The 12,727-nt window shown below is 39.6% G+C and overlaps 1 protein-coding gene across 2 annotated transcripts in view; it reads right to left on the bottom strand.

Moving 5' to 3' along the window:
- The window catches only part of Upf1 (Upf1 RNA helicase), a 168,429-nt gene that overhangs the window by 138,928 nt on the left and 16,774 nt on the right, over window positions 1–12,727 (bottom strand). For both annotated transcript variants that reach the window (XM_070083022.1, XM_053772040.2), the window contains exon 3: window positions 10,395–10,544. In XM_070083022.1, the coding sequence (XP_069939123.1) occupies window positions 10,395–10,544 (150 nt within the window). The remainder of the gene's footprint in view (window positions 1–10,394; window positions 10,545–12,727) is intronic.

The raw sequence follows: 12,727 nt of genomic DNA, 5'->3' as shown, positions 1-12,727 counted from the left end.
TAGTATTCTGGTCATCTAAGGATATGTACAGGGATACTTATGACATTCCAGCTGTTTTGGAATGTAATACTCCTCAAAACATGGAAATGCCCTACTGATTGATTGTACTAGGTTATACAGTGGAACCTCGGCTTACAATTTAACGTTCCGTGACCTTGTTCGTATCCCAATTTGTTCGTATGCTGAGTCAATTTTTAAACATAAGAACATAAGAAAGGAGGAGCACTGCAGGAGGCCTGTTAGCCCATACTAGGCAGGTCCTTCACAATCCATCCCACTAACAGAATATTTGCCCAACCCAATTTTCAATTCTACCCAAGGAACAAGCTTTGATAATTCTATTAACTCATATGCAAGTTCCACTCAAATCCAACCCCTCTCACTCATGTATTTATCCAACCTAAATTTGAAACTACCCAAGGTCTTAGCCTCAATAACCCTACTAGGCAGACTGTTCCACTCATCAACTACCCTATTTCCAAACCTATACTTTCCTATATCCTTTCTAAATCTAAACTTGTCTAATTTGAATCCTTTATTTCGGGTTCTCTCTGGAGAGATATCGTCAAGACCTTAATAATATCCCTTTTATTAATACCCATCTTCCACTTGTACACTTTGATCATGTCTCCCCTCATTCTTTGTCTGACAAGTGTGTGTAATTTAAGGGAATTCAATCTCTCTTCATACGAAAGATTTCTAATGCAATGAACTAATTTTGTCATTCGTCGCTGAATGTTTTCTAACGAATTTATATCCGTTCTGTAAAATGGAGACCAGAACTAACCTGCATAATCTAGGTAAGGCCTTACTAATGACGTATAAAGCTGAAGTATAACCGCTGGACTTCTGTTGCTTACACTTCTTGATATAAATCCCAGCAATTTATTTGCCTTATTATGCACACTTAGGCACTGATGTCTTGGTTTAAGGTTGCTGCTTACCATAACCCTCAAATCCTTTTCGCATTCTATACGGCTAAGTTCAACATTATTAAGCTGGTAGGTGCTAGGGTTATGAACATTTCCGAGCTTTAGAACGTTACATTTATCTAAAATGAACTGCATCTGCCACTTTTCTGACCACGAATTGAGTGTCTAAATCCTCCTGAAGTTCCGAGACATCAACGTCTGAATCGATTATCCTCCCTATTGTGTCATCAGCAAATTTGCTTATGTCACTAGTAATTCCCTCATCAAGGTCATTTATATATATTATAAACAACAATGGGCCTAAAATTGATCCCTGCAGAATGCCACTTGTTACAGATCCGCACTCAGATTTAACCCCATTTATGTGCACACACTTATTTACCCCTATTTCTCCTATGGAATTTGTCCATGGGGCTCAACAACAATAAACCATCTCAGACCATTAATTACCCAACAAAAGACTGCAGTCAGAATGATAAATTCCCACTACAGGCAGCACACTCCACCAATACTGAAAACTTTAAACCTACTCACCATACAAAACATCCATACTTATTATTGTACCTACTACATGCATCGAACACTTACTCGGATATAAACCCTCCCCTCAAACATCTCCTTACCAACCTCAACAGAACACATGACCATAACACAAGGCACAGATCACTCTTTGATATTCCCCGTGTCCATCTCACACTATGCAAAAACTCAATGCACATAAAAGGCCCAAAAATCTGGAATTCACTACCTGTGAATATAAAAGAAACAGTCTGTTTATAAATTCAAGTCTTTTCTCAAAAATCACTTACTCACCCACAACCAAATAAATACTGAATAATTGTATCTCATAAATGTTTAACCTTTGACCCAATCAAACTTTGTTATTTTTAATTACATTAACTAACAGAATACTCCATTCTACTGAATGAACAGCAACACAGTAAATGACCACATGACCTGTCTTTGAAATACTCATTTGTGCTTAATTGTTAACTGTTTACAACAATGTTTACCATTGAATATATAATTGCTTAGTTAATCTTCAGTTAATTTTAAGCCTGCCCATAATGCTCTGCATACAAGGGGCTTTGGCATGTTACACTTAACCACTGTATTTCCTTGTACTTCTATGTATCATGTTCAAATTAATAAATAAATAAATAAAAGAAGAGGTGCAGGCTGGTAGGTTGGTAAACAGCAACCGCCCAGGGAGGTACTACCATCCTGCCAAGTGAGTGTAAAATGAAAGCCCGTACTTGTTTTACATGATGGTAGGATTGCTGTTGTCTTTTTCCTGTCTCATAAACATGCAAGATTTTAGGTACATCTTGCTACTTCTACTTACACTTAGGTCACAGTACACATACATATTTTATTTTTTATTTTATTATCACACTGGCTGATTCCCACCAAGGCAGGGTGGCCTGAAAAAGAAAAACTTTCACCATCATTCACTCCATAACTGTTTTGCCAAAAGGGTGCTTTACACTACAGTTTTTAAACTGCAACATTAACATCCCTCCTTCAGAGTGCAGGCACTGTACTTCCCATCTCCAGGACTCAAGTCCGGCCTGCTGGTTTCCCTGAATCCCTTCAACAACCACCTCAACAACCCTTCCTCAGCCCTCTGGACAAAAGTTTTGGCAATCCTGCACCTCCTCCTAACTTCCAAACTACGAATTCTCTGCATTATATTCACACCACACATTGCCCTCAGACATGACATCTCCACTGCCCCCAGCCATCTCCTTGCTGCAACATTCATCACCCATGCTTCACACCCATATAAGAGCATTGGTAAAACTATACTCTCATACATTCCCCTCTTTGCCTCCAAGGACAAAGTTCTTTGTCTCCACAGACTCCTAAGTGCACCGCTCACCCTTTTTCCCTCATCAATTCTATGATTCACCTCATCTTTCATAGATCCATCCGCTGACACGTCCACTCCCAAATATCTGAATACATTCACCTCCTCCATACTCTCTCCCTCCAATCTGATATCCAATCTTTCATCACCTAATCTTTTTATCCTCATAACCATACTCTTTCCTGTATTCACTTTTAATTTTCTTCTTTTACATACCCTACCAAATTCATCCACCAACCTCTGCAACTTCTCTTCAGAATCTCCCAAGAGCACAGTGTCATCAGCAAAGAGCAATTGTGACAACTCCCACTTTATGTGCAATTCTTTATCTTTTAACTCCACGCCTCTTGCCAAGACCCTCGCATTTACTTCTCTTACAACCCCATCTATAAATATATTAAACAACCACGGTGACATCACACATCCCTTGTCTAAGGCCTACATTTACTGGGAAATAATCTCTCTCTTTCCTACATACTCTAACTTGAGCCTCACTATCCTCGTAAAAACTCTTCACTGCTTTCAGTAATCTACCTCCTATACCATACACCTGCAACATCTGCCACACTGCCCCCCTATCCACCCTGTCATATGCCTTTTCCAAATCCATAAATGCCACAAAAACCTCTTTAGCCTTATCTAAATACTGTTCACTTATATATTTCACTGTAAACACCTGGTCCACACACCCCCTACCTTTCCTAAAGCCTCCTTGTTCATCTGCTATCCTATTCTCCGTCTTACTCTTAATTCTTTCAATAATAACTACCAAACACTTTACCAGGTATACTCAACAGACTTATCCCCCTGTAATTTTTGCACTCTCTTTTGTCCCCTTTGCCTCTATACAAAGGAACTATGCATGCTCTCTGCCAATCCCTAGGTACCTTACCCTCTTCCATACATTTACTAAATAATAACACCAACCACTCCAAAACTATATCCCCACCTGCTTTTAACATTTCTATCTTTATCCCATAAATCCCGGCTGCCTTACTCCCTTTCATTTTACCTACTGCCTCACGAACTTCCCCCACACTCACAACTGGCTCTTCCTCACTCCTACAAGATGTTATTCCTCCTTGCCCTATACATGAAATCACAGCTTCCCTATCTTCATCAACATTTAACAATTCCTCAAAATATTCCCTCCATCTTCCCAATACATCTAACTCTCCATTTAATAACTCTCCTCTCCTATTTTTAACTGACAAATCCATTTGTTCTCTAGGCTTCCTTAACTTGTTTATCTCACTCCAAATTTTTTTCTTATTTTCAACAAAATTTGTTGATAACATCTCACCCACTCTCTCATTTGCTCTCTTTTTACATTGTTTCACCACTCTCTTAACCCCTCTCTTTTTCTCCATATACTCTTCCCTCCTTGCATCATTTCTACTTTGTAAAAACTTCTCATATGCTAACTTTTTCTCCCTTACTACTCTCTTTACATCATCATTCCACCAATTGCTCCTCTTCCCTCCCACACCCACTTTCCTGTAACCACAAACTTCTGCTGAACACTCTAACACTACATTTTTAAACCTACCCCATACCTCTTCGACCCCATTGCCTATGCTCTCATTAGCCCATCTATCCTCCAATAGCTGTTTATATCTTACCCTAACTGCCCCCTCTTTTAGTTCATAAACCTTCACCTCTCTTTTCCCTGATGCTTCTATTCCCCTTGTATCCTATCTACCTTTTACTCTCAGTATAGCTACAACTAAAAAGTGATCTGATATATCTGTGGCCCCTCTATAAACATGTACATCCTGAAGTCTACTCAACAGTCGTATCTACCAATACATAATCCAACAAACTACTGTCATTTCACCCTACATCATATCTTGTATACTTATTTATCCTCTTTTTCTCAAAATATGTATTACCTATAACTAAACCCCTTTCTATACAAAGTTCAATCAAAGGGCTCCCATTATCATTTACACCTGGCACCCCAAACTTACCTACCACACCCTCTCTTAAAAGTTTCTCCTACTTTAGCATTCAGGTCCCCTACCACAATTACTCTCTCACTTGGTTCAAAGGTTCCTATACATTCACTTAACATCTCCCAAAATCTCTCTCTCTCCTCTACATTCCTCTCTTCTCCAGGTGTCTACACGATTATTATGACCCACTTTTTGCATCCAACCTTTACTTTAATCCACATAATCCTTAAATATACACATTCATATTCTCTTTTCTCCTTCCATAACTGATCCTTCAACATTATTGCTACCCCTTCCTTAGCTCTAACTCTCTCAGATACTCCATATTTAATCCCATTTATTTCCCCCCACCGAAACAAGTATATATACACCCCCTCTGGGTTTTCTTCTATTTTCTTTCTAGTTCTTGCTTATTTTGTCTTATCTCCATGGGGAAGTGGAACAGAATTCTTCCTCCGTAAGCCATGCGTGTTGTAAGAGGCGACTAAAATGCCGGGAGCAAGGGGCTAGTAACCTCTTCTCCTGTATATATTACTAAATGTAAAAGGAGAAACTTTCATTTTTCCTTTTGGGCCACCCTGCCTTGGTGGGATACATCCAGTGTGTTGAAAAAAGAAAGTGCAGGCTGGTAGGAGAGAGAATGTAGCCACATCCCTCTCAGATCAAACGATTCTCACTTGAAAAAGTTATCCAAGGTGTTTTCTCTTCTGTATCAAGATGCCTATGGGTTGCAATGTCTGACAGAGTGAATATCAAAATGGTACGAAGTATATAATACCGACAGGTAGGCAGTTAGGCAAAATGTTTCGAAATAAAGTTAGCTAACTGTTGCCCATGTGTTTTACCTACCAACCTGTTGGTATTGTATACCATTTTGATACTCAAGTGTCAGACACTGCAACACAAAGGCGTCTTGGTACAGAAGAGAAAGCACCTTGGACAACTTTTTCAAGTGAGAATCGTTTGATCTGAGAGGGACGTGACCTCTCAGTGACTACATTCTCTCTTCTACATAGTAATTCTAGGGGACTTCAACTTTAGTCAGATTGATTGCAATTTCTTAACTGGGAATTTAGAATCGAACAATTTCTTAGAAGTAGTTCAGGATTGTTTTTTGAAGCAGTTTGTGACAGAACCTACATGGGGGAAATAACCTGTTTTATTTGGTTCTGGCAAAAAAGGAAACCCTTGTTAATTTAGAAATTACAGAGGAACTCGATGCAAGTGATCATAAATCAGTTACCTTTAGCATCGAATGGAAGTATGATAGTAGGGATAACTCAGTAACGGTCCCAGATTTTCGCTTAGCAGATTACAATGGGCTTAGAGAACACTTGTCATCTGTGGAGTGGGGTAACGAAGAGAGCTATCAATATGAGAGTTTTCTGAACACTATACATGCTGCCCAAAGAACATTTATCCCACATAAAGAAATTAGATCGAATAGAAATGACCCAAAACGGATGAATAATAGGCTCAAATATGTTTTAGGGCAGAAGAAAGGCATTTATAGGCATATCAAATGAGGTGAGGGTCTTCTTATGAATCAGTATATTGACATTAAGAGGGACGTTAAAAAGGGGATAGGAAAAGCTGAACGGGACTATGAAATTAAAGTTGCTAGGGATTTGAAATCTAACCCTAAAAGTTTTTTCCAGGTGTATAGAACAAACGTTAGAGATAAGATAGGTCCTCTTAAAAATGACTATGGAGTTCTTACCGACAAAGAGAATGAAATGTGCTCTATTTTTAATAATTATTTTATCTGTTTTTACTCAGGAAGACACTAATAACATCCCAATAATTAGGTTTTTTAGCGAGTCTGAAGAGGATAAATTATGTAATATCACAGTCACTAGCGAAATGGCTATCAAACAAATAGACCGTTTGAAGCAAAATAAATCTCCTGGTCCTGATGAATTTTTTTCAAGGGTCCTTAAGGAATGCAAAATGGAACTCTGTGAACCTTTAACTATTTTTAATTTATCTATTCAAACAGGTGTAGTGCCTGATATGTGGAAGATGGCTAAGGTAATTCCTATTTTTAAAGCAGGGGACAAGTTGTTGCCGTCAAATTACCGCCCAGTAAGTCTAACCTCAATTGTAGGCAAATTACTAGAGTCAATTATAGCTGATAATATAAGAAGCCATCTCGGTAGGCATAATTTGATTAATGATACTCAACATGGATTCACCAGGGGCCATTCCTGCCTAACTAATTTATTAACCTCCTTCAGCAAAGCTTCTGAGGCCGTTGATCAGGATAAAGAATTCGATATTGTTTATTTAGATTTTAGTGAGGTTTTTGATAGAGTACCACATCAGAGACTGTTGAAGTGGCTGCTCATGGCATTGGGGGAAAAGTGCTGTCATGGATCGAGTCATGGCTTCATATTTCTACCCCCCTTGCCCAATGATTTGTAGAGAGCTTTCCTCTGGGTCAATAGCCTGCCCCCCAGTCAAGTCAATCATGACCTTTACTACTAGCCAATGAAGCTGGGGGAAAACTGAACAGTCTGGTTACTTCTTTTACGTATGGTATCTCTACTGTCGGGATTATCTATTTTATGTCAACTGTTGGGACATACATGTGTTTTATATTATTTGAGCTAGCTCCTTGCTGGGAGGGATCACCGTAGAGATAGGATGCATTTCCTTTTCAGGTGGAGAACTGCAAACACCAATCGCCTCGCTGTCAGAAGAGGATTTGCCTAATGTGAGGAATGGGAGGCTTTTGTAGTTCCGAGAAATAGGATAATGATGAGTCCTGGTTGCGATTCCTGCCTTGTCGCGAATGGTTGCAGAAGGGTGCAAGAAAAATGCAACCTTGTGGCCATGCATTGGTTCAGTTGCAAGTACTTGAAGGAATAATACCTGCTTGAGCTATTTTTCACACCTGAAAAACCTTAAGAGGTTTGGCTTAACCCTTTGACTGTCGAAGGGCCAAATCCTGAAGTTGCTTCTGGTGTCGCAAAATATTCGAAAAAAAAAAAAATTATTTTTTCTTATGAAATGATAGAGATTCTTTTCCCGATTGTAAAGACACCAAAAAAACGAAATTTGGTGGAAAACTGACGGAATTACGCTCTCGCGAAGTTAGCGACTTCGGCGATATTTAAAAATCGGCAATTTCGCCCACTTTGAGCCCTATTTTCGGCTAATTCCGTTATTCCAGTCAACCAAACTCATAACTATTTCTTCAGAACTCGATTTTTTCTATCGATTGAGTACAAGAAACTGCCCATTTACCGATTTCAACTACCCAATAACATGGTCAGAAATTTGCAATTTGGCGAATTTCACGAAAATTAAAAAATACGACAATTTCAAAATAAGGTCCAGAATGAACAATGCAGACATTCCTGGCTCTAAAATAACATTTTCTTTGTTCATCAGTCATGTCTCCAGGTCCCTGTGATATTACTCTTGCTTTTTATTTTGAAATTTTATTCAAACAAAAAATAGAAGATTTACTGTTATGCAGACTACTGCAATACTGTAATAATTGTAAAAATTACATCAACCCATTCATGACTGCGTATTAGAATGGCTAGTTGGACATTTATTGGACAATGACATCATTTGTTCACTTTTGAACATCGGCAAAAATCAAACATTTCCTGTACTTTGTGCTCCATTTTCAGGTTCTTTTTATAGTAAAATTAATCAAAATCACCTCCATTTCTATAATATAGTTTCCATTCTATCAAATGAGACCAAGAAAACGAGAATACAACCACAAATACTATACGAAAATAGACCACAAAGTCGGCATTTTAATTAAAAAAAACGGTCGGAGTTTTTTTTTTCTCATTATGCACTGCGTGCTCCAGGATTTTTTTTATGTGGTGCACACTGACCACACAGACCCATTCTCTCACATGTGGGCCTACTAGCTTTCTCCTGCCTGATTTGAAGCCGCTAGAATTTATGAGTATATATACGTCAAACACGGTACCTCGCAAACGTATATATACGGCCGCGACAGTCAAAGGGTTAATGGTTAATTAGCGAGGGTGACTACAGGAGCTAGTTTATTTCTAGTAATGTACAGGAAGGTACTGGAGCCAGATACAGTGGACCCTCGAATTTAGTAGTGCCATTTCTATATGCAAAACTATTTTTATCTATAAAATGTATTTTCTGTTAATATTTTTGGGTGTCTGGAATGGTTTAATTGGATTTACATTATTTCCTATGGGAAATATTAACAAAAAATACATTTTATAGATAATAAAAATAGTTTTGCATACAGAAATGGCACTACTAAATTCGAAGGTCCACTGTACTAAGTTTGAAGGGGAAATGGTGATAAGATTTCACAACAGAGCCATTGTTATTCGTTTCCACTGCTAGGGTTTATTGATTATGCTGATGTGTAATTTTATATATTGTTACTGTACTGTAATAGAATTAAGGGGTTAGGATTAAAATTGTCTAATAACTTAGGACAAATTGTCATAGTTCTCAGATATTTTAAACTGGGGGGAAAAAAGGGATGTGATGTAGGTCCACTGAGGTCACAGGCTGACCTCACCAACCAGTGTAAACTGTCACAGCCCTTGCCCTGGCAGAAAGGTGTTAGAAATATGGAACTCTGGCGCCGGTCATCTCAGGTCTCATCGTTCGAGAAGTCAACCCTTGATGTGATAACTGTAGGCGTCAGGTCTTGACACGTGGTGTATGCCTCATGGGGGGGGGGTCAACCCCTAAACCTGGAGTTTAGGGGTTGCTTTAAGGACCATATAAGCTCTAGGAAACAGCTACTGATTATGTTAGGCCGGTGAGTAGGAGCTCTGGACAGCTGAGTGTGTAGTGGGCCACGCAGGGTGGAGCTCAGGTCAGCTGGTTGGCAAATTAAGAACGAGTACACGTCTGTGTTACTGATAACATCCCCACCTCCCCCTGGTAGTAAGTCTCATAGGTCAATTATTATACTACGTAATTCTCCATAAGAATATATTGTATTCCCTCTCTTCATTAGGTAAACTATAGCCACTGCTCCCATTTTTATTTTGTACCCTCTTATGCTATTCCCTATTCTGTTAAGCACTGGGATAATACAGGAGATGTGCTCACTTGCTGGGATACAACCGGCAGAGTGGGTAAAGGTCTCACAACCTGCTTACTAGGCCATCGGATACAGTACCAACACCTGCATACTAGTACGTCGGACACAGTAGCAGCACTTGTGTACTACAGGTGCGCATCCCTTTATCCAAAACCCATGGGGCCTGTATCGTTTCAAATTTCAGACATTTTTGAATTTCAAAATGATTCTCAATGCCGCCAAGTGGCGGCGCGACCCAGCACAGAGACGGCTGTCACTCCATACTCTAAAAAAAAAAAAAAAAAAAAAACTTCGGCTTTCGGAACTTTTTGAATTTCAGAATTTCAGATACAGCGATGTGGACCTGTAGTAAGTCGGACACAGTAGCAGCACCCGTGTACCAGTATGTTGGACACAGTACCAGCACCTGCGTACTAGTACGACGGACACATTTCAAGAGTTTGTCAGTGAATGAATCACTTGCTCTAAGTAATCACAGACGTTATACTGCAATCTCCCAATCTTATTTCAGAAATCGTATACACATTTGAAAAAAATATGACTTGAGAAATGGTTGCTAGCCATACCTTGTGCTTAGCACGAACAAGATGGTTGATGATATGCGAGCCAGAGGTGTTTCCACGGCCATTACAGAACCACTTGTGGCAAACATTGCACATGACGGCAGATGCCGGATCATGGATCCCACAATAGCGGCATGCCCACTCTGGAAGTTCCTGAAAAAGTAAAGCAAAATAAAAATTATACCCTCTGACAGGATTATACTAGGGGTAGAAATGTATGCGGCCACTGCTGGCCACATACATTTTGAATATCAACTCTTTCGTTGTTGGTCCCGTTATATCACAGTTTTGAATCCAGTGTAGGTCCCGCAGTATGATGCCATGAACTCCGCTCACTCAGATAAGCTCTGAGTGGTAAATTTGGGCCTAGGCATGAGAGAATGAGTCTATGCAGTAAGTGTGAACAACATAAAAAAAAGAAAAATCTCACAGCACGCAGTGAATAACAAGAAAAAAAAATTGCAACCGTGTTTTTGATTTAAAATGGAGACTTTGTGGTGTGTTTTCATATGGATTTCATAGTTGTATTCTAATTTTCTTGGTCCCAATGGATAAAATGGAAGATATATTACACACAGAGACATGAGTCCGATTGATTTTGGGACAAAGTAGCTTGAAATTGAGCTCAAAGTAGCGGAATGTTCAATTTTTGCCGATATTCAAGAGTAAACCAAGAAAGTCACCCATCCAATACACGTCACATTGTATAAATACTATCAGCACATCTATGAATGCGCTGATACTACTTATACGTTTATTACAATAATGCAGTACAACCTCTCCTCGCTTAAAGACAGAGTTCCGTTGATAAGACCATGTTGGTAAATGAATTCGCTGCTAAGTGAGGAGCATACAATAATGGTAGTAGGTTTGTTTTAACCATCTTTGATACTGTACAGTCTCTCCTCACTTGGTGATGTACTCGTTTACCAATGCCTCGGACTTACGATGGGCTCTCTGACCAGTACTTATACCTAAATAATGTATATTAGAGCTGATTTCCTCTTTTCTGTTTACATGTATTTCAATATATAGTACACTATTGTATGAACATTTAAAAATATACCAGAAATGTTATAAATGGTGCAATATCAAAGATAGTTGACACTAACCCACTACCATTACAGTATGCTCCTCACTTAGTGATGAATTCGTTTAACGATGTGGTCTTAGGAATGGAACTCTGTCGTTATGTGAGGAGAGGCTGTATTAATGTCACCTCTGCACCATTTATAATATATATGGTAAATTTTTAAATGTTTATACAGTAGTGAACTGTACAGTGGACCCTCGGTTATCAGCCGTAATCCGTTCCAGAAGCTTGGCCAAAATCTGCAATATTACGTATTTCCCATATGAATTAATTACAATTAATCCATTCCAGACAAAAATATTCACCAAAAAATAATTTTTTTAACAATTAAATCAGTGTTACATACCTTTACTGAAGACTAATGCTGGCTTCTGGAATGCCTGCTACACTTCTTGCATGCCGGCTACACTTCCTGCATGCCTGCTACACTTCCTGTATGCCTGCCACACTTCCTGCATGCCTGCCACACTTCCTGCATGCCTGCCACACTTCCTGCATGCCTGCCACACTTCCTGCATGCCTGCCACACTTCCTGCATGCCTGCCACACTTCCTGCATGCCTGCCACACTTCCTGCATGCCTGCCACACTTCCTGCATGCCTGCCACACTTCCTGCATGCCTGCCACACTCCCTGCATGCCTGCTACACTCCCTGCATGCCTGCTACACTCCCTGCATGCCTGCTACACTCCCTGCATGCCTGCTACACTCCCTGCATGCCTGCTACACTCCCTGCATGCCTGCTACACTCCCTGCATGCCTGCTACACTCCCTGCATGCCTGCTACACTTCATGCTTAAATTCCATGGTGTTTCTCACTTTCTTTACCACAGGAACTTTACTAGGAACTTTCTTTGGAGCCATGGTTACTTATTTCACAGTTGCACTGCAAAAAAAAACCACAAAAGCAATGGAAAACAAGCAAAATGTTTGGATGTATGAGCAAAAGCTTCCTTACGCACCAAAAGACACAGCCAAACTGACATGCAAGCGACCCGAGCTGGCGGACAGAAGTGTCAGAAACGGCCAATCACCAAAATAACAGCTGATCACTGGAAGCCGAAAAACTGGCTGATCACCAAGTTGGCCGATAACAGGAACAGCCGATAAACGAGGGTCCACTGTATATTGCAATACATAAACAGAATAGAGGAAATCAGCTCTAATATACATTGAACCCCCAATTTTCATAATTAATCCATTCCAGAGAGAGTGAATAAACCCGAATCTGACTAATTCCAAA

Source organism: Cherax quadricarinatus, chromosome 8 (assembly GCF_038502225.1).
Source record: "Cherax quadricarinatus isolate ZL_2023a chromosome 8, ASM3850222v1, whole genome shotgun sequence".
NCBI lineage: Eukaryota > Metazoa > Arthropoda > Malacostraca > Decapoda > Parastacidae > Cherax > Cherax quadricarinatus.
This window is presented reverse-complemented; position numbering and strand designations above follow the sequence as displayed.